Raw genomic sequence first — 23,057 nt, 5'->3', positions numbered from 1 at the left:
GACGGGCACTGGTGTGGTTAACCACAGCCGAGGAAGAACACGGGACTGTCCCTCCACGCGGAGACCGCTAGTCCCCGTTTGCCAGGGCTGCTCTGACAGATACCACACAGTGGGTTGGCCCAAACCACGGGCATTTGTCTCGTGGTTTTGGAGGCTGGAAGTCCAATGTCATGGTTGCGACAGGCCATGCTTTCCCAGAGTATGTAGCGTCCTCGGGGCTGGTTGACTCACGTCTCTCTCTCTGTCCCACGGCCTCTGCTTCTGGCTGCTACTTCTGCTCAGTTGTCCGTGTCTCCGTCCGTTTGTCCTCTCCTGACCCAGCCCCCAGGCATGGCTTAAGACCCTCCATGGTTCAGTCTGGCCTCATCCGGATAGGAACTTTGCAGATCCTGTTCACAGATGAATCCACACCTTAACAGGTTGTAACCTCCTCCCAGGTCCCATGCACAGGTGGGTCACACCCACGGGAGGAACACGGACTAAGACTGAACCCGTATTCTGTGGGGGACATATGATTCAGTCCCTGACACTGTCTAACTCAGAGGGCTCTAAACTCCGGCTGAGTCGTCACAGAGATGTATTCTAGCTAAATTGAAAAGGCGTGAGGAGGCAAGGGGGGGCGCATTTTGCCGCTGCCAGAGAAATTGGGATCTACATGATCTTCACGATGCACAGTGGTCCTGATGGGTTCGGAAACAGATTGTTTTGTCTTTGTTTTTCTAACCCTAAAACTGTGTGCCATCTTCTGGATTTCTGAAACATTTTCCCTCTAAAAATTAGGCCACCTTTCAGCTGCAGTGGCAGGAGATTCCTGACCAAGAGAGGAATGGGTGGGCCTCAGGTTTGCTATACCCCACAGCCCTGTGGTTCCAGCAGTGGCCAAACTTAGCAGCGCCCAGCTGAGCTGCTGGTGGAGGTCTGGGATTATTTCTCTGTTGCTGGGTTCCCCGTTTTGGAAGTCCAGGTCATCTGGGCCCAGTTGGGATTTTCCAGTGTGGACTGTAGAATGGCTCCATGTGACAGCCAGCCTCTGACACACACGTGTCTGCAAAGGCCTCGAAGGCTTGTACTCACAGGCCTGTGTCCAGCCCTGAGGCCAGTCTGCTAAAATCCAAATAGTCAGAATTTCAGGGTCCCTCCAGCCCCGCAAGGGACACTACATGATCGCAGAGATGGACGTTCAAAAGCTAGTCGTCAACTCCAGTTGTAATTTACACACACACACACACACACACACAAATTCCCCCTTAGTATCCACCATGCGCCTCACTGCAGTTCGTAAGCATTGCATTTGAAGGTGATTATACTCAACTATGACCAGCAGGAAGGGCTTCAAAATACTAAGCAGCTTACATTTTCCCGTCTCTGGGTCATGGTCACCCACATACCTTTAAAGTAGCCTCAGGGTGGGCAGTTTATTATTCCTTAGTGAAAACAAGATTGTTGAAATGTCTAGAAATGAACTCTTATACTCTTGTGGATTTTGAGCCTTAACATTTATTTACGGTCTGAGGATTAAGCAGATTATAGACGAGTTGAATATACCACTAATTCTCTTTCTTCTTTTTGCAGATTCGTACGATCCTAGCAGAGTGGAAAGAGTGTGAAGAAATGGCAGTGAAGCTCTGAGTTTACTAAGCAAGTATCCTCTGATGCGGGGGTACTACCCAACAGGCGCACTTATACGTTGGAAACTGCTGGGTTTTAGTGTATCGATACATCCTTTGCCACTGTCACACAGAAATTAGTCATTCGTGCAGAGTTGCTTTGTGGAGATAAAGCAATAGTCACTTGAAAGCATCTGTTTCTATGGCATGAAGATTTAATGCCTTTATTTAGAAAAGTGTTTTCATAGAAACTCTCCTTGATGATGGATTTGTCAGAGTTGGTAAATAGTTGGGTGTCAGTCTGGTTCTGAGTGAAAATTTAAAGGTGGAAGATCTAGTGGAATAATTTGGAAAGGCCTGTGAATGCCATAACCCCCTATTGCATCTCCACGGCCTGTGTGCTGTGCTCATGTGAAGGGGTTTGGGACATGGGACACAGGCTGTGGCCTCGTGTCTCAGCACTTTGAATTTAGAGGAAGTGTGAAATGAATAGACACGATCCATGTCTAGTCAGTTTGGCCTGCTGCTGCTGGAAGTAACTTTATGTAAAAGTAACTTGCCATCAGAGAATAAAAGCAGTATCTCTTAAGTTGCTGAAAGATTAAAATGTGTACTATACTATACTAGGAGTATTGTTTATCTGGGAATGAAATACTTTGATCATTTGCAAATATACATTGTCTGCTTTGCACTCAGTATTATCTATTTTTATTTTCTGTATGGATGTTTAGAAAGTCTTTATATGAAAAAATAATTGCTGGTTTAAAATAGACCATTTTAACAAAGTAACTATATTTCTTTTTACAAAAATACTATTTTTCTATGATGTAAACAATTGTTAGGTGGCAGATTTTTAAGGAAGTATTATTTTATTTAAAAGAGTTTGTATCCCCTTGTGTGAGAGGAACCCAAAGAGGGTTCACATTTGCTTTAAAGCATTTGCTATGTCCCTTTTTACAACACTGCTACTTTTATTTTATTGTAGAAAGAAATGTCAGTATATACATATTACAGGGTTAATAAAATGAACTTTAAACAAAGATTTTTTTTTCTTTACAGATACAGCTATAAGATTATATTTGAAAAGAACCCTCTCAAAACCAGCCAACATCCTTACAATGGCTTTTACTGCCATGTTGACTAGAATTACCAAAACGTAGTTTCAGCTTTGTATGTCTGGGGTGATCTGCCCCAAGCCTATGCTGTCCTCCCCCTGCCCTGCTCCTTTATAGAAATAAGTATTTTTATCTAGAATGCTCCAGAATTAGTCTCTGCATATTTTTAAAAAGTGCTTGGAGCATTATATATATAGCCATTACAAAAGAATCATAAGGCCTATGTATTCTACTGTGTTTGATATTGCATTAGCCTGCACAAAGTTTTTGCATTTTTTATGCATTTGTCTATTCTTTCTAAATGAGATGTTAGCTAATGTTTCCTAAAGAGTTTCTTGCCAAGTTTCAATAATGCCACCTCATCCTCCCTTCCTCTTTTCCTCCCTCTCTCTTTCCTTCCTTCCTTTCCTTCTCTCTCTCTCTCTTTGAGAAACCATCTTATCTATTTTTAGACATCTCAAGTTCCTAAAATGTGAACCGTTGGGTGGTCTGTAATTTGGCCCTACAGCAGCTCTTACTGGGCTCTCATGGCTTGTTTTTATCTGTACCATATGATTTTATTTCACAAGAGCTTCATGTATTTGGACTATAATCAACAAAAGAAAATCTATCTAAATAATTCTAAAAGTCTTTCCAAATACCCTCCTCTGCAGTCCTGGTTCTTACCTGTTACTCAGAGTCACCTCTTTGTAGATTTGGGCTCTTCTGAGCAGTTACAGGCAGCTCCCGTAATCTGGGCTGAGTCTCTGCTAGGAACGGCTGGCTCTTCTTCCCAGGAAACATTTAGTGGGGAAGAGGTCCATCCCTCAGTTACTGTGGAGGAACCGTTCTGGTCGTCTGGTAGAATGAAGAGAGGGCTGACCCATCGTGGGTTTGGCTTCGTGGGTTCATTCTTTCCTCATCACATGCAGATGAAAGAAGGTTTGAGCCCACATACATGTGTATATGGACATGAGCTCTGTTCTGACTTCCTCTTAAGTTTTGCTGATAGATCTAAAGCCTTTTTTAGTCTAAATAATTAAATTTTAGTCATACTCCTTAAGAGAAAAAGAAGCGTTCTCCAGAAAAAAAAAAAAATTGTTGCATCTTACATATGTCCATCCTCAAGCAAATCAAAACATGATGTTCTTCTGCTTTGTTTTATCCTGATGGTTATATCATATCCTTCTGAACCCATTCGGAATTGAGTTGACATGACCAATATTTATGTTTTAACCTTAATTTCTGGATTCAAACATATATATAAATATTTTGAGGGAAAAGAAATAACTTTCAAAATTTAAGTTAACTTATAAAATTTGATGTTTGAACTTGCATGTTATGAGATAAAATTATTTAGTCTCTAACCAAAGGTTTTGAATTTAATGCTCATTTTCCTTTTATTATTTCTATTTGTCATATACACACAACTCTCCTTTATTATTTGTGGCTGAAAAACAGTTTTTCTATTTTGTATTATTATTTTTCTCATACATATGACTTTCTGTTGGTGTTTAGTAATTTGGGACTTATAAAATTAAATTAAAGTTCCAATTTTGACCATTTGGACCAAAAAACTATATGAAGAATTATGTATGAAATGTTTTTGTATTTCTTGATTTACAAAAGAAGGGAAAAGTCTGATGATAATATGGCTCCAATTGGCTATCTCTGGAGAAAATTCCTGAATGATTAAAAACCAAATATCTGTGTTATTATTTTCAGCCTTGTGTTTCTCCGAGTAGCAGCAGCCTCCTGCCTGAAGGTGCAGGCAGCCCCTAGTCAGATGTTTTCCATGGGGTTCACAACTCTTTGGGCTTCTTTTTTTTTAAAAGCCCCTACTCCTGGAGATCCTTGTTTCCTTACTCGAACTGCAGGTGGAGGTTTTGGTTCCTGTGGAAATTCTGTGAGTGGAGTTTTCTGTGTTTCATGAACCTGAACCTGGTAGTTCAGTGTTTAAACTCTAACAGTTCTGAAACTAGGGTCCCAGGCATTTTCTGCAGCCACAGAGTGACTTGTTCTGGCAGCGGCTCGGTTTCGGGCTTCGAGGAAAAAGGAGGAAGCAAATCCACCAGTGGAACATCACTCCCCGTCTCTGGGCAGCAGGGCCAATGGAAGGTAGTAGTAACCCCTCCCCCCCGTTCCACCCCGAGGCCCCGGGATCACTTCTGCAGGTTCTGGCTATTCTCTGTCGTCATTTACAGTGATTTAATCATATACGATTGTCAGGTTGCCATCAGTGAGCAAGGGACCGTGCAGCAGAGTTGTCTGAAGGTGGAGAAACACTTCTGATTTTCTACGTTTTTGGGAGCGTTTGCTTTGGTGGTCAGGACCATTGCTCTGCCAGACCCCCCCCCCCCCCACCCGCACCCCGTGCAGGGAGACAGAGCCTGAGAGCTGGGCTTGGGGTGGCGGGCGTGGGGGGCCGGGGGGTATACTCCTTAAGCTAAGGCCACCGCAGGCCTGGGCAGTGTGTGTATTTCCTTTTTGTTTTGTTTTTAATTGCAGATTCTGTACATCTGTTTGTGGGAGGAGGGTTGCTACTCAGGACAGGATTTAGGAGCCACATTCCAAATGACCTTCGGGGGTCTGCATGGTGGGTGGTCCTTGCCCAGGAGCGTGGGTTGGTCCCTGCGGGGACCCACCAAGCTGGGAAGGGGGAGATGAGAAAATAACAGCCCCCAGCCTGTGCGTTTGGTTGAGGACAAACGAAGGAGTGCTGAAGCCTGTCATGCACGTGGGGAGGCCTCTCGAAAGGGTCGGTTGTGGTCTAGCAGCCTGCCCATCAGCGCCGTCCCCGGGCTGTTCATCAGGAGTGTGGGGGAGGCCGGGGAGCACCCGGAGAGCCCAGCTTTGACTGACAGCCCCCGCCACTGCTCTGGTTATTGACACAGCAGTGGACAGGGAGGGCCTTGTTCTGTGGACCCTGATAAATGGTGGAACCACGAACCCAAAGGCAAGTCCATGTTTTCCGGCTGCCAGCCCCAGTGCCTTGCCTGGGAGGGAGCAGGAAGTGATCGCCCTGAGAGAAGCCCCTTCCTCACCAGGAAGCCTTGCGGGCTTTGTGGCCAAGCCAGAGAAGCAGCACTTCTGTCTCCTACCTCCCTTCACCACTGCCCCAGCCACAGCCAAGATGTGTAACATGCAGTCACAGAGCCAGAGGGAGACAAAGGCAGGTTCAAGTCGAGAAGCATATGGCGGAGATGAGAAAGGAAAACCACATGTCCCAGCCAGGGAGAAGAGCAGTAACCTGCAGATTATAAAAATCAATGAAGTCCTCTCCTCCTGGGTCAGCTGAAATTCCAGCCATCACACTCAGGCCTGTCAGACAAAATAAGCAGAAAGTATCTCAAAAAAAAAAAAAAAAAAAAAAAAAAATCATTCTAAAATTTGAAGACAAGGCCCCATAACCCCACAGAAATTCAGGCATCGTTAATACTTGCAGGAGGTGGAGAGGGTCCCAGGAAAGGACCACCAGGTGAGGGCCTGTTGCCGGTGGCCGCAGCTCAGTACAGGAGAGGGTGGTGGTGAGGGGTGAGGGGGGGTGGGTAGCAGCGAGCGTGGGGAAGCAGCAGCAGACGATGTGCCAGCAACACACAAGTGAATGTCTCAAGGAGCTCTTTGTATCTCTCTGCACAATGTACTTTCTCTTGCTGCTTCAGGGTGGCTGGCCTGCTCAGTAGCACACGCGTTCCAAATAAAGATTTCGCATGAAAATACCTGCGTCTGTTGTCTCTGGCTGTGCATGCACAAGCTCCCTGTAACCTCTAAAGGTGGGTCCCAGGAGGGGAGCAGGAGTGACCCCAGGGAGATGTGGCGGGAGGATCCCAGCGCCTCTCGTCTCCACTGAGGACTTCTTGGGGATCAAAGCTCCTGGTAGGGGCTCCCCAACGCGAGGGCAAGAGGCCTGGAGTCAGTCCTGGAGCGGGCTCCAGAGCTCAGCACAAGGCCTGGAGCGCCTCACCTGTCTGGCTTCCGTTTGCTCATCGGCCTCACTTATACTTGGAATATAAGAATCGAGTATATATAAAGGCCCGTCAGGTTTGGTGTTCGATGCGTGGGAAATGAACCTAAACCTGTACCATCAGGGAATCACTTGTCCTGGCAGCTTGAAGGCTTTCAAATACAGGCCCCATCTTCATTTAGGGATCCAGGTGCCAGAAGCAGCTGAAGATTCTGCACCCCATCATGCTCCCAGTTGGTTATTCCTGGTAGTCAGACCAATATGCTTACACATCATTGCTTCTGAATTTTAAAAAATTTGGTCCTTTTCAAGTTTGGCTGCTGCTCTCACCCATTAGCTTCTGCAGGCTATTTACCCCATTTCTTGGAAGGCACCATGTGTGTGGGCCTCAAAGCTCCAGTGTCCAGGGGCCTCTGAGTAGGCTGAAGTTTCTGATCACGGTAAGACGTGGGCTTTAAGGTAAGGCTTGTTCCAAGGTGATTATCCACATGTGATAGTGTGGTTGCACAAGGGGTCACCTGACCAAGTTGACACCACAAGACGAAATACACCAGCCAGGGAATTGAGGCCCAAGTTTTGGGCCTGGCCCCCCTGAGCTGCTCCCACCCTCCCTGGGACACTTCACTCTAGGGTAGAGAAGGGAGTGGAACTCAATTAGCCAGTCTCTTCCAACTCTTAAGATTATATGACAATTTTTTGGTAAAGATAGGCATCCACAGGGTCTTCGGCCCTGCCACAAGCGTCCGAGTGTAAAGGAATTTGAAACCGCAGCCACGTGTGTATGCCCGAAGAGCAGGCTCTCGTTGGGGTGGGCCCTGCCGTTCTGTCCTTCCCCAGGGTGGTCTGCCCCCCCCCCCCCCCGCCCCGTCCCGCTCCCCACATCCACGGGCGAGCCAAGAGGCTGAAGATACGGAATTCTCCCCACTTTGTTCTCCCAGCAGGGCAGGGCACTGGGGTGTTGATGAGCTGGGCGGCCAGCCTCCAGCCTGGATCTGCAGTGGCCTGCAGAGACTTTCAGCAGTTTGGCCACCCTGCTGCCTTTTCAGTGCACTGAAGCTCCGTGGGGGCTGTGTCTCACCAGCTCAATCAGCCTTTCTGCTCATGCCCCCCACCCACATCCCCCCCCCCCCGATGCTCAGCTTACATCTCACAGGCTGGAAATGCTCTTGTCACCCCACTGCTGAGTGTTGGGGGACACAACTCCATGGAGATTTGGTGAGCAGCAGCCCTCACCGGCCCAAGGGGCCCCCCAGTTTTGTTTTAGCTGGAGCAGGCCTTTGAGCTGGAGGAAGTGTGTTCCAGATCACACAGATTCCGTTGCCCTTCCTTCTCTTATCTGCCTGCCTTTGTCCTGTGCTTCCTGTTGCACTAACGGAATCCACCTGGGTTTTTCTAAGGTTAGAACAGCAGGGTCCACTTGTGCGGAAATGAACCCAAATGTCCATATACCTAGAATTTCTTTTGAGAGTTTAAAATCAAATGCCCAACATGGGGGTGGAGGGAAGACCAGAAACCAAACATCGTTGAGCCCCTGCATGACAGGTGTGTTGTATGTGTTAATTTACTTTATACCTGCCATTTTACAGAAGACGAAGTTGAGGCACAGAGAGGCTAAATAATTGCCCAAGGCACTCAGCTAGCAACAGAGTGGGGATTCAAACCCATTTCCATCCACTGCAAAGGCCATGCTGTGCATCTCAGCTGCATGAGAGAATGATCCTCCCAAGGATAAAAATCATTAGAGGCGCCGCTGCTTTTTTGTGAATCCAAACACTTTTCTAAAATTCCTAACACGAATTGTTGCTTTGGTCCTCAGTGTGCAGATTGATTTCTCTTGAAACAGACTTGGTTTCTAAAGGGATGGAGGCATGAGAGAGAATAGGAAATGTATTTGGGTTTTGTGGAATCCAAGTTGAAAATCCAGTCTAATGTCGACACTTGTCATTAGCCGTTGGGGTAAATGGCTCCAGGGATGACTGACTGCAGCAAACAGTGTCTAAACCCGCCCCCCTCCGCCCCTTTAGAGAAAAGCCCCCTTGTCGGCAGCCCCGGAAGTTCGTGGACTCCCTGGGGTCTGCTTCTGCAGGGCCCTGGCTGCTGGTAGGGGAGAGGATACGTCTTGAGCTCGGTCTGCCCCCACAGGAAGAGGGTCGGCCACGCCGTGCACAGCCAGCAGAGCAGCGCCCGGCCGGCCTTCAGACGCTAGAGGGCAGCCTCGGTGCACGAAGGGCGGCGGTGTCCTGGTGTCCAGCCCAGGATGGTGGTAGTCATGGCTTGCAGGTTGTTTGCAAGCAGAATCTGTGGAGCTGCCCACCCACAGACCTCAGTTGAGGCTTCTAACTACAGTGGGCTGGGGCAGGAAAGCTTTTAAGGGATTCTGCTCCTGGACCCCTCCTTTATTTGTGAAAATGTGCAGATAATTCACATGCCATTTGTTGGACACAGTGGTGGGCCTTAGAGCCTCACAGCCCTTGGGTCAGAGCTTTGTCACTCACTGTGTGACTTGGGCAGGTCACCTGTAAATGGGGCCATCTGGAGGATTAAATAAGATGATGCCCGTGAAGGGCTCTCTGTAGCACCTGGTGCACGTGTTCAAACCACCTTAAGAGGCTGTCACTTTGGGGGGCTAGAGAAGAGGGCCCAGGTGGATTCCCCCTCCCCCCAGCTGGCAGGAACACAGCAAGACACCCTCTTTAACACTTGGTGAGCCACACAGAAAGACCCCAGTCCCCAGGCCAATGACTTCCTGGGCTTGGCCAGCTGCCCAGGTGTGGCTCCTGCACAGGATGGAGCTCACTGACCCACCTGTCATCAGCCCCTGTGGCAGCTGTCCTTGGGTCCTGCTCAGAAACCTCACAGAAAGACACATACCCTGTGGGTCCAATTGCTCCTGGGATCTGCGTGCTCCCTCGGGTGCCCACTGACACCCAAGTTGGTAGGTCTGGAGCAGACCCAGGAAGAATTTTGAGAACCCAGAACAAAGCCTACTTTATGTAGCACGCTCATCACCTGTTTTCAAATGAGCTTGGCCTAGGAAGCCTCAGAAGGATCTGATGGCCGGGACTGGTGTGTGTTCACGGGGTTACAATTCGTAGATTGTCATGGGGCTGAAAGAGGCATGAGTGACGTTAGGGCGCATCTTGCCAGTGGCTTGGAAGGGATAATGGGGCCTGGGGCCGGAGGGCTGCATGGTGGACTTGGCGATTCAGCAGACAGCTGGCAGCCTCAGGAAAAGCACTTAACCTCTTCATGCCCCCAGACTTCCTGTCTCAGAAAGGGGCACAAGGATGTCATTTTTGCAACACAACATGAATACTTCGTGCATGGTGCTTACTGCTTACTTTCACGAGCAGGCAGGCCTCCACGCGTCCCCTGCCCTGCTGTGATCTTCCCAACGGGGGCGCTGACTGCCTTTGTCCTTTCCAAGGGGGTTTGTACGGCATGTGGCCTTGAAGATGGGAGAAAAAGGCAGGTGTGTTCACTCTGCAACATGATAAAGACAGTGTCTCCTTCTGGGGCTGGGGCCAGGCAGGCTCACTGCTCGGGACGAAAGACCGAGCAGCTTCCTCTGCTCTCCTGTGTGCATGTCGGCGTCACCTGGCCCTTCTCCTGTTGCCCTGTGGGGAATGGGGTTTGGGGATCCGGTGCGAGAAAAGTCCGATATTGCTGGGAGTAGTCGAGGCCCTCATCTCTGACCCAGAAGTCTCATGCCTCCCACACCGTCCAGGAGGCCGTAGCAGGCCACCTTGTTCGCTGGCAAGTGGGGTAAAACTCAAACCCTGTCCCAGTTCTTGATGACCTTCAGCCAAAGCTGCTTGATCCAGTTTATACAACAACCCTAGAGCCAGGTCCGGCGGAGATTTTTACTCCCATTTTCCAGACGAGGCAACGGAGGCTCAGGAAGTTCAGGGGTATTCCCAAGGTCAGCTGATCTGACGGCAGAGGAATTGCCTAAGTCTAAAAATAAGTGCCCTATACTATAAACAGTACTTTCCCCAAACCTCTCTTCTTTTCCCAAGGTAGATGGGCTAACTAGAATTTACATGCTTTTTAAAATTCAAGTAAATTTTTTTAAATGAAAGGTTTTAGCTACAGGGGAAAAGTGGTATTGATGGGATTTTGCTCTATTACCCTTTTGCATCGTGGAGGCCCAAAAAACCAGTGTGGGGGGCAGTCATTGATCCCACATTGATTCCCTCGGGTAGGCGAGCAGCGGGTCGGCTCCCACCCCTGAGCTAGGGGGTGGCAGGGTGGCCTCAGCTGCCCCCGAGGAAAGCTGTCAGTCAACGCGAAGCAGCAGGGTTCCCCACCCCACCCACCCAATGGGCTGCAGACAAGGAGCCCTGGACGCTCCCCTGGCTTGAGTCCTGTGAGTCTAAGAGGGGTGGGAAATGGGGCTTATATTTGACTCTCAGAGGACGGGGCTGCAGCTCTTTGGATCTGCAGCTTCCTAATGGACAAAGGAATCTGCTCCGAGGGGCCTGGAGAGAGAGCAGATAGGAGGCAGAGGGCGGGGGCTCTTCCCGGCCATGGCGTCTATGGGAAGAGAGGGCAGGGCAATGGAGCATTTCCCGAGGGATTCTCGGGCCTCAGACAGGAACCTCAGAAATCAGGAAAAGTCGGGAGACTTGGGGATGTGAGCCGAGTCCAGCAAGGAAAAATGAAGAGTCTGATTTTCTCTAGTATCAATCTTTGATGTTTTCTATTTTTTATTTTTCAATGCAAGTGTGTGTGTGTGTGTGTGTGTGTGTGTAGAAGAGGAAGAAATGGGCAGGGTTGGGGCAGTGATATTATAAAAAAATAACTCCCCAGAAATACACTTGCAAGGGCTGAGAATGGAAGCTCTGTTTTTACGCTGTCCAGTAGAAGCTACCAGCCATGGGTGGCTGCTGAGTCTTTGAACTGTGGCTCAAATTGCAACGTGCTGTCAGTGTAAAAACACACACCAGATTTAAAGGCTTCATATGCAAAATGAATGTAAAATATCCCGGTCATTTTTATATGACATACTGAAATGATAACATTTGGGACAGATTGAGTTAAATATAACATTAAACTTAATTTCACCCTTTTCTTTGGCCTTTCCATGGCGCTCCTATAGAAGTTCTCATTACAAAGGGAGCTTGCTTTCGTGGCTCGCTTTGTATTTTCACTGGACCCCGCAGCTCCACCACCCAGTTCATGTCATGGGGAAAAGAGAAATGGGTAAGTGGCTCCCTAGCCCCACAGATCCAGCTGGAGGCAGAGCTGGATCTAACCCTCCTCCCTGGGCCTGGGGCAGCAGCCCCCTGGCTCGCAGGAAGCCCTTGAAGCTTGTCTGGGAGGGAGAGACATTTCTGTTTTCTCCATTCTGGCCTTGGAAGGTCCCGGCACAGTGCCCGGCACTGAGGAAAGCACTGATGCGGCTGAAAAATTGATCAGTCCTGCCCCGTGGCCATGGCCTCGACCCACATAGCCTTTGCAATGCTGCCCCCTGCTGGCTGGTTACAAGAAGTGCTCAGTGAGCTCCCACAGAAGCAGGCTCCGGTGCTGTGTGAGTGTGTGCATTGTGCATGTTTCATGTGCACTGTCGTGTGTGCATCACGTGTGCTGTGTTGTGGGTGCATATATGTGTCATGAGTTGTGTTGTGTCATATGTGTCGTGTGCATGTTGCCTGTGTATTATGTGCAGTGTGCTGTGTGTATTGTGTGTGTTGTGTGTGCATGTGTTCTATATGTATGTATGTGTCATGAGTTCTGTCATGTGGGCATGTATTGCCTGTGTGTTGTATGTATATGTGCTGTGCTGTGTGTATTTGTTGTGTGTATGCATGTGTGGCATGTGTGTACCTGTGTTTTCTGTGTGTAGTGTCTGCACGTGCTGTGTGTTTTATCATGTGTTGCATGTACATATTTTGCATGTGGGTGTTGTGTGAGTGCATGTTATGTGTGCACATACATTTGTGTGTGTTCTGTGTGCATGAGTTCCCTGTGTGTGGTGTGTATGTGCTGTGCATTTGTGTGCATGTGTTGTGTGTCATGTGCACATGTGGGTGGTGTTGTGTATGCAGTCTCAGGTCTCGTTTAACACTCCAAAGGCGACAGTGTCCCTCAGCTCAACCTCTTTTCTCCCCACCCCTGTACCAGCAGATGCCAGGTCCAAACATCCTCAGGCGATTATGGGAAGAGCCCCCTGTTTATAAATTAGGATCCGCAGACTCTATGCAGTTCTTGCTGCAGTGTCAGGTCTTCTTTCTTCGACATAAAATTGCTCTCACAACTGTACACAAACGTCCTCTGCAGGATGCAGGACATCTCAGGTAGGAGATCCTGAGTCGAGCCTGCCTTGTGGTTCCGTGTCACCTGCTCCACGGAACTCGCCTGCTTTCAGGTTCAGGGGTGATGCTCTCCTGGGGAAGGTGGCAGGTGAGTGACTGAGGCAGAGGTGGGGAAGTCACATTTGCTGAGGGCTCCAGACAAGAAAAAACTGGAAAAAGAAGGTTTACCGGCTGAGCTTCCTGGGGGCCCGGGGACACAGTGCAGATGCTGGCTGATGGCTCCTGGGCGCGTGCCTGGGGCCTCATGGGTCAGCCCCACACCTGGCACATGGGAAGGCAGCAGGACCCAGGTCCTTGCCGGCCTCCCTTCACTACCTTTTTTATTCTTTTCTTTTTTTTTTTTTTTTTTTTTTTTTAACAGTTTTATTCCCACACCGTACAATTCATCCTAAGTGTACAATCAGTGGCTCCTGGTATAATCACATAGTTATGCACTGACCACCACAATCTATATGAGAATGTTCCTATTTGTCCCAGAGGGAGGGTGGATTCCCAAACCCCTCCCTTATATCCTCCTATTATCGACATTTAGCTCTGGTATAGTGCTTTTGTTATGATTCATGAAAGAATATTGCAGTGTTACTGTTAACTATAGACCTTAGCTTGCATTAATTGTATTTTTTCCCATATACCATATAGTGACAAACATTTGTTCTAGTTCATATAAAAACTTTCTTATATTTGTACAATTAACCATTGCCATCATCCACTCTAGGTTTCGCTGAGTTATACAGCCCCAGGTTTTATCCTCTAGCTTTCCTTCTGGTGATGTACACAACCCTAATCTTCCTCTTTCAGCCCTACTCACATTCAGTTTTGTTAATTACACTTACAATATTGTGTTACCATCACACAGCATTGGGCTGTCCGTTTCCAAACCTTTACAATGAACCTTATTGAATGTTCTGTATTCCTTAAGCATCGATTGCCCAATCTCTGCCCTTTTTCTGTCTCCTGATAACCTGTGCTCTCAAATTTAGCTCTCAGTTTGCTTGTTATACTTGGTTCATATTAGTGAGACCTTACAATATTTGTCCTTTTGTTTCTGGCTTACTTTGCTCAACATAATCCTTCACTAACTTTTTTGAAAGTAAAATTAAATCACATTATCTATCTCTAGAAACCACCCCCGGGCAGGGAAAACCCACGAATCCACTGTAAATAGCATTGTCTTTTTCTTCCGAGGGGCAGTAATTGTGGCTTCTAGACTAGACTAATGACTGGCGTACACACAATCTTAAGCAAACCATCCCCCTTTCTGAGACTCTGCCCTTATATAGAAAACATCCCGGTTCCTCGTGGGACCGTCAGGACCATCACATGAGATCCCGGACGTCAGGGTCTCAGCCCCGGCTGGGTGCGGAAGGGCTGAGGCCTGTGTGCCCCTGCAGACTGATTCCATCAGGATCTCCAGGCCTGGAGCGGGCATACGTATTTTTGTAAAAACTCTGCCAGGTGATCCTACTGTACAGCCTCGGCTCCTGCGTGGGGAAGCCCTCGTGGAACCCATCAGCTCCACAAGCAAGAGGAGTCCTTGGGTCATGGGCACGTGGCAACCAGCCGTCCACAGGGGGAGGGAGCTGACGCCCAATCCGTTCAGAGCCACGGATGCGCCGACTCCACCAGGCTTCCTGCGAATCCACCTCTTCCCAAGCACCTGGCTTGAGTGGAGCTCCTGTTCCACCGTCCTCTCGGAAGCTTCTAGCAGTAGGTGATGGGGGTGAGGGGCCCAGCCCCGTGAAATGGTCCATAGGTGGGCCACCGTCTTACCTAACCTGCTATAGGGGACTCTTGGCTGCGGGTTGAATTGGGAAGTGTGAGCCCCGGGGCCAGGGCCAGCAGCCCTCGGTTTCTCTTTGGGCCTTTAAGTTCTGCTCCATTCCTCTTCCTCCCCTCTCATCTGTCCTCTGCCCCCCCTAGCCTTTGAAATTCTTCCCCAAGGCTGCCCAAGGAGGTGAGAGGAGGGGCTCGTTTCTGCTCACTTCTCCAGCCCTGCCCAGGCACAGGGCTCAGGCTTTGCCTAGCTGCCGGGGCACACAGGCCTTTTGGTCATGCACACTTAGCTCCAACCCCAGGGAGAGGCTAGGAGAGCCATTCCCCCAGCACAGAAACTCTTCAGTGCAGTAGAAAAAGATGCCAGTGGGTCCCCTATTGGGGTTCCCACTGCTTGAGCCTCCTGCACGCTCAGGTCCCCAGTGTGGCTGGTGAGGATGCTAAGGACCCACCAACAACAAAAAACACTCTGCTTCTCCTCTCAGGGGACCCTCAAGGTCTAATGACTTAGCTGTTGCCCCCTCCAAGGAGAAGAGTAGTCTGTTTGAGTTTCTGGTCCAAAATCAAGAAGACATTGAAAGTTTGGAGAGATCAAGTACAATCTAGGGAGATTATTAAAAAAAATGCATTCATCCTTTTCTGAACAGTGATTTATCCTTCAGAATTTTGAGTTTGTATTCCCAGTCTGATCGGAGGCTGTTTCCTCCCACACCTGTCCTCTCCATCCTGGGTATGTGACCGCGCAGTCAAAGCCGACACCCACCCCCCTTCCTCGTGGCTGGGTGTGGCCACGTAACCAGGTGCTCACCAATGGCACGTGGACGGAGGGAGGTGTGCCACTCCCGCCTCGTTTGCTCAAGAAGGAATTTGCTGGTCTCTCTCTTCCCTTCCTGTGACTTGGCCATGACCCGACCTCAGCCACGCAGCAAGGGCAACCCCCAAGGAGGCGGTGGAGTGCCAAGGACGATACCAAGAAAGAAGACATCAGGGAAAGCTCCGATGTATCCGGCAGAGCCAGCCCCCCAATTCGTGGACAATTGCACGAAAGGGAAACAAACGGCCGTCTTCCTTAAGGCAGTCTTTTTTGGCTTCTTTGTTACAGCAGCTTAACCTTTACCCACGTACACCAGTTCACATGTACGTTTCACGGCACCTTCCTCCATGTGGTGGCGTCACTCCATACTTGACCTTTAACCTTCCCTGCTCTAAAATGTCAACTTGCTTGCCTGTTCTAGTTTGCCGAAGCTGATGAAATGCAGTGTACCAGAAATGGGCTGGCTTTTAAATTAGGATTTATTAATGTACAAGCGTACAGTTCTGAGGCCATGAAAATGTTCAAACCAAGGCATCCACAGGCGATGCTTTCTCTCTGAAGACGGCTACCGGCGAGTCTCAAGGCACATGGCGATGTCTACTGATCTCTCCCTTCACTCCCAGGTTTCGTTGCTTCCAGCTTCCGAACTCGGTGGCTTCCTCTCTGTTTCTGTGGTTTCTCTCTGTTTTCTGTGTGTCCTTCTCTCTCAGCTTCTCTGGCTTTTCTCTCTCAGCTTCCCTGGGTTTTCTCTCTCACCTTCTCTGTCTTTCCCTGTATTTCATCTGTTATAAAGTACTCCAATAAGATGATTAAGACCCACCTGAGACATGCCTCAACTGAAATAACCTAATCAAAAGGTCCCACCCACCATAGGTCTACACCCACAGGAATGGATTCACTTTAAGAACACTATCTTTTCTGGGACCCATGAAACCTCTAAACCATCACACTGCCTTTATTTTCAAACTACCTTGAATTCTGCCAGTCTTTCCTATAATCCCAGTGGAGGCAGAAGGTTACTACAATGGAGTAGCATCCTATTTTGTGGTTAGGGTCCAAAGCTAGAGCATAAGGCGAAAATCAAATGTAGTTAAAATTATTCTTGAAAAGTCCTTTAGAAAGTCTCCCCGTAAAGAGCATCTCTCAACACGCCCAACCCAGGCCAGTTTTTCATCCAGCCCAGTAAAACATTTGGATTGCATTCACAAGACCTGTAGCAGAAGGAAAATTCTCGGAGTTATGTTTGGTTTGGCCAGGTGCTCACAACATAAGAAAATCTTGGGATCTGAACTAGACAGAGCAAATAGCAGATTCTCATGGCCAGCTCACTGTAGGGCAAGAGTCCTCAATGGGGGCGATTTTACCCCCCAGGGGACATTGGCAACATCTGGAGACATTTTTTGGTTGTCACAACTGGGGCGTGGATGTACTGGCATCTGGTCATAGATGCAGAGATGCTGCTGACCATCCCACAATCCCCACCACAGAGAATTATCCAGTCCCAGATGTCAGTAGGTCTGTGACTAAGAACCCTGCTCCAAGGCACAGGCTTACCAAGAAGAATGACAGCGTAAATGGTTGTAAATGCACTTTCCAGAACTTTCCAGAAGTTAAATTATGCTGCTCCTTTGAGCCAGTGGGATAAGGATGGCAAGATCACAGATCCTTGGTCATTCCTTGATGTCTTAGTGTTTTAGACACCAAAGATGTCCTCTCTGGGTGATTATTCAAACCCCGGCCATTTCAGGAAGTTCATCAGTAACAGTTTACAGTGCTCCATCTTGCCTAATGTTTTGCCTTCCATGTGCCAGAGGCTCCCACTCTCTTGTTGGAAGAACGCTCTGTGGATCTACTGCTGTCCTCATCAGGTCCACACTCCACAGCAACTGATCCCAAAGCGTCTCTTCTGAGTTCACCCTGCAATGCTCTAAGAAGCCCCCGCCCCAGGCTGGCCTCACCACACATGAAGCAGATCCTCTCTCTGCTGATGCCTGCCCTTCGCTTCACCTCCTATCCGCCCACCTGCCACTCCAGGGGGTCTGTGGGGCCCAGATGGACGGTGCCTGGGATGACCCCATGGGAGACTGTGGAGCAGGAGGCCTGGGGGCCCTTCCTGGGAAGCCCATGAGAGGGGAGCAAGAAGGCAGGCATCAAAATGCGTTAGTGCCTGAGGGGTCCTCAGATGATGGGCAGCTGCAGACCCCTTCCCAGACAGCACGTGAGCCCAGCTGGTTGCCTCCTACCAGGACACGGGGTCACGACAAGGATGATAAAACCAGCTGCAGTGTTTGAGGTTCTCTTGTGCTTTGGAGGCTGGGTCTGCCTTTACATGCAGGTCTCACCTAACTCCCACCACCTCCACTTACCTGTACTCAGCTGGAGGAGCAACAGAAAACAAAGCCGACTAAACTCCTTGCTCTAACGGGCTGCATTCTACAGGGAGGGAACTGTTCTAGTTTGCTAATGCTGCTGGAATGCAAAACACCAGAGATGGATTGGCTTTTATAAAAAGGGGGTTTATTTGGCTACACAGTTAGTCTTAAGGCCATAAAGTGTCCAAGGTAACACATCAGTAATCAGGTACCTTCACTGGAGGATGGCCAACGGTGTCCGGAAAACCTCTGTTAGCTGGGAAGGCACGTGGCTGGCGTCTGCTCCAAAGTTTCAAAATGGCTTTCTCCCAGGACGTTCCTCTCTAGCAAGCTTGCTCCTCTTCAAAACATTACTCACAGCTGCTCTGAGTTCCTTCTCTTTGAGTCAGCTCATTTATATGGCTCCACTGATCAAGTCCCACCCTGAATGGGTGGGGCCATGCCTCCATGGGAACATCTCATCAGAGTCATCACCCACAGCTGGGTGGGGCACATTCCAAGCAAATCTAATCAGCACCAAAACGTCTGCCCCACAAGACTACATCAAAGATAATGGCGTTTGGGGGACACAGTACATTCAAACTGGCACAGGAACAGAGGAGCAAAATAAGCCAAATGTGCAGGATTTTAATTCAACACCCATTGGTGATAAGTAGCAAATTAGGAAAGAAGAGAACTTTCTTAACCTGCTAAAGGATAACTCTGAAAGAACTTATGGCAAATGTCCCACTCAATGATGAAATATTGAAAGCTTTCTCCCTGAGATGCAGAAGGAAACAAAGGGGTCTGCTATCACCATTTCTGTTAATTCTGGTACTAGAGGTCCTAGCTAGTGCAATAAGGCATGAAGAAACAACAACAACAACAACAAAGAAATGAATTTGTAAGAGGTAATACTGTCATTTTGGCAGGTGTTATGATTCTGAACATAGAAATAAACTGCATAAATGACTCTTTCAAGGTCTCCAGATGCAAGGTCAGCAACAAACAATTAGAAAATTAAATTGAAAATACCATTTACAATACATTAAAAAGCCAAATATGTAGGAATAAAGCTAATAAAAATGTTCAGGATCTCTACACTGACAACTATAAAAATATTGCTAGAATTAAAGAAAACCTTAAGATTTCCTAACCAAGAAAAAAAGCCAACAGTCACAGGACAGAACAGGTATTCTATTGATGCGTCCGGCTCTTTCTGTGTGTACATGTGTGGTTCTCGAGGCGTGGTTCCAGAGCCTGGTCCCAGAGTGACAGATTCCCTGTCACTGAGAACTTGTTGGAAATACAGATTCTCAGGCCCCACCCCGGCCCTGCTGAGGCAGATGCCCTGCGGATGGGGTCCAACAACCTGCATTTTAACAAACGCCCCAGTTGTGGTTCGGAGGCTTGCCTAAACTTAAGAGCTACTGCATAGCAAGTGCATCCCATTTTCCTACTGAACAGCAGCACTTGTGTATATAATGCTTCTTCTCATTTCTGGGAAAGTCACCAGCTTTCTTAGAGTGTGTGACAATTGGTATACTGATTCCTGTCTGTCCCTGTGAGCAGCCACCTTCCGGATTTGGCCTAGTTGTTAAGCTGCAGCCTGCCCTTGAGTTCCCCCCGCCCATCGAGTGGTGTCAAGATGGCGCCCACATCCTGCTTCCGCCTTTCGATGTATGTAACCACCCGCTGTATTCACCAATCATGCTTGTGTGCGTGGCGTTAGCCCATTGGATATACGTAAGGTTTATAAGAAAGTTCCCGGGCAGAGCTCGGGGAGACAGCCCACAAGGAGCCGTACCTGACGGCCGCATCGAGGTTGTTCTCCCCCGAGGTGTCTCGCCCCGGGTGGAACCTGTAAAGATGATGATTGCCTAGTCCCATTAAAAGTTTATCTGCTTTACCACCGCGAGTCCTGAGTGATCACAAGTGCTCCGGGTAAGACGTTGTCCGCACCCTCTCTCCCCTTATTTCTCTGGTCCCCATCGCCGGCCGACCGAGGACTCGAGGCGGGGCGGAGAAAGCGCCGGACAAGTGGTGGCCCGTACGGGGAACCTCATTCGCGTTCCCCTCGACCCAACGGAGACGTGCTCCCGGGATCCGTGGCTTGACTTCCGCGACTGATCACCGCGAGAAGGTAAGCACCCCCTTTTTTTTTCGTGCGAGGACTAGGGCCCGTGGGCGTTCAGGTAGCCCCGGGGACTCGGAAGAGCTCTCCGAGTGATTAAGAGATAGTGCCGACTGCAAGCATGGGGCAGTCTGGGAGTTCACCCCTATTGACCCCCTTAAAGACCCTTTTGAAACAGCGGGGTATCTCAGTTAAGAGAAGTTCTCTCCAGCGATTTCTTGATGATGTGGCCACTTTTGCCCCCTGGTTTCCTTGTTCTGGCAGCCTTAATCTGCCCTCTTGGATGAAACTTGGTCGTGATATAGACCGAGCGCGCCAAACGGGTGTCTGTTTGGACCCGATTCTAGTCCTTATATGGGAGACTGTTCGTGCAGTACTTGAGTTAGAATCAGCCACAGGCCTAACTACGCCTACCGCCTTGTTGCAGGCGCGACATGCACTCCAAGAGGCTCAGTCTGTTTCATCTGCGGAGGGCTCCCATAAGGGCAAGCCGCCGGAGTCGAGTGCTAGTTCTGATAATTCTGACTCAGAATCTGAAAGTGAGGCAGATGAAGGGCCGGAAGCGCCTCCGCTGATTGACCTAGAGGGGCCTCCTGTCTCACCCACGCGGCCCTCCGCCCCACCAGCAACGGCTGCTGCGCCTCAGAGAATGCACCTGCATCCGGTGGACGGTTTCAGCGGTTCCGTAAAGGGCCCTTATAGAGGGCTCCCTCTGGCGGACATGCCGAGTACATACCCTAACCTTCCCGCGCAATGCCCAGAATCCCCACCCGACTACGCGGACCCTCCGCACCTTTCACCCAATAGGAGGCATTTTTGGAGGTGGAGCCCTTTTATCACATTCAGACCTTTTGGCGTTCTTGGCGGCTACCAACCGCTCGAACCCGAACCGGTCTCCGAAATGTTCCCAGTCATCATCAATCACCAAGGTCGTAATCTGCATGAATCCTATGATTACAAGCTCTTGAAGGAGCTGAGGCAAGCCGTACATCAGTACGGCCCCAACGCCCCTTACACCCTGAACATGGTTGAGAACCTCTCCACCCTAAATCATACACCTGCTGATATCCTTCAGCTGGCTCGCTCCTGCTTGCCACCCGGCCGGTTTATCGATTGGAAAGCGTGGTTTGAGGAGTTAGCTGAGGAGCAGGCAGCGAGGAATGCGGCGGGGAGGCACGGCGGGTGGAATGTAGATATGTTGTTAGGGAAAGGTGCTCACGCCCAAAATCAGACAGGATACCCCCAGGAAGTTTACGCCCAAATTTTCCGCTGTTTCATAGGGGCATGGAAAAAGTTGACAGGAGAGGGAGAAGCCCAGGCCTCACTCAGCGGCATTCACCAGGGTCCCACAGAACCTTTTGTGGATTTTGTGGCAAAGATGCAGACTGCGGCTGAGAGAATCTTCTCAGATCCAGGGGTAGCGGAAACTGTAGTTAAGCAGATGATTTTTGAGCAATGCAATAGGGAATGTAAGGTTATCCTGGCACAGAATAAGGGGAAGAGCTTGACAGAATGGGTTCGGCTTTGCAGAGACGCTGGTAGCCCGTTAACTAATGCAGGGTTGGCTGCTATGCTAGCCAGCTCCCTACAGGTAACCGCAAAGGACCCCGGAGCCTTGGGGGCAAGGCCAAAAAGGTGCTATGGCTGTGGCCAGTCAGGACATTTTAGGAGAGATTGCCCTAATAAAGATCAACCGCCCGCCGTTCAGCACCTCCGCGGACCGCGTGCGGCCATTAAGCTGTGCGGCCGCTGCTACAAGGGGCCTCATCGCGCAGAGGACTGTAAGTCAGTCTTCAGCGCGCAGGGAGTACGCCTTTCTGGCCGCCCCGAACAGGATTCAAAAAACGGGCAGAGGGGGTCCACCCTTGCGGTGGGCCCCCCAAACACACCAGCGGGCGATGCGGCTCCCATCCAGACCCGCGCATCTCCCGGATCAGCAGGATTGGACCTCTGTGCCACCTCCAGACTCGTACTAACCCCCGCCATGGGAGTCCAATTAGTGGGGACCTCCTTCAAGGGGCCCTTACCAGCAGGAACGGTGGGGCTCTTAATAGGGAGAGCATCCACAGCCCTAAAAGGGTTAACAGTTATACCAGGTATTGTAGACTCAGATTTCACAGGCCATGTCCAGATTATGGTACAGTCTCTGCAGGGTACTCTGGTCATTGCAGAGGGTGATAAGTTGGCGCAGCTTCTGCTTTTGCCCAGCCTGCATTCAGTCTTTCCAAGCAAGCCAGGACAGAGGGGGAATAAAGGATTTGGATCCTCCGGAGAGGTTTTTGAGGGTCTTCAAATGTCCCTGGAGTCTCGACCCATGCTGACTCTTAAAGTGCAAGGCCGAGCCTTCCTAGGTCTGTTAGATACCGGAGCAGATAGGTCGATTATAAGACAGCAAGATTGGCCCCCCGCTTGGCCAACGAACCAAGCGGAAGACACTCTCAGAGGGATCGGCCAAATCTCAACGCCCATGATGAGTGCCGTTACCCTCCACTGGGCGGATGAGGAAGGACACCAAGGCAGTTTCCAGCCTTATGTGCTGGCCCTGCCTGTTTCATTATGGGGAAGAGATATTCTAGCTCAGATGGACGTGACCTTAACCACTGGCTACTCTCCAACTTCTAAACAGTTGCTGAACAAAATGGGATATGTCCCGGGCAGGGGGCTGGGGGCCTCCTTGCAAGGGCGCGTGAAGCCCATTCAGGCTGACTCTAACCCCGGTAGACAAGGCCTGGGTTTTTCCTAGGGGCCACTGAGGGTGCATACCCACCTACACCTATAAAGTTAACATGGAAAGTTAAGGCTCCAGTCTGGGTACCTCAGTGGCCCTTACCTCAGGAAAAACTTTCAGCATTGCATGCTTTGGTGTCAGATCAGTTGGAGAGGGGGCACATCGTCCCTTCCACGTCACCCTGGAACACCCCTATCTTCGTCATCAAAAAGAAATCAGGTGCGTGGAGGCTTTTACATGATTTGAGGGCCATAAATAGTTGCATGGAGCCTCTA

General features: G+C 49.5%; 1 protein-coding gene across 3 annotated transcripts in view; it reads left to right on the top strand.

Moving 5' to 3' along the window:
* JCAD (junctional cadherin 5 associated) overlaps positions 1-6,096 on the top strand; it is an 81,763-nt gene extending 75,667 nt beyond the window's left edge. For all 3 annotated transcript variants that reach the window (XM_037837960.1, XM_037837961.1, XM_037837959.1), the window contains one exon: positions 1,573-6,096. In XM_037837960.1, the coding sequence (XP_037693888.1) occupies positions 1,573-1,607 (35 nt within the window). In that variant the 3' untranslated portion in view covers positions 1,608-6,096. The remainder of the gene's footprint in view (positions 1-1,572) is intronic.
* Positions 6,097-23,057: the final 16,961 nt, after the last annotated feature.

This window comes from Choloepus didactylus, chromosome 5, assembly GCF_015220235.1.
Source record: "Choloepus didactylus isolate mChoDid1 chromosome 5, mChoDid1.pri, whole genome shotgun sequence".
NCBI classification, from domain to species: domain Eukaryota; kingdom Metazoa; phylum Chordata; class Mammalia; order Pilosa; family Megalonychidae; genus Choloepus; species Choloepus didactylus.
The sequence above is the reverse complement of the archived record's forward strand: the minus strand, read 5'-3'. Positions and strand labels throughout refer to the sequence as shown.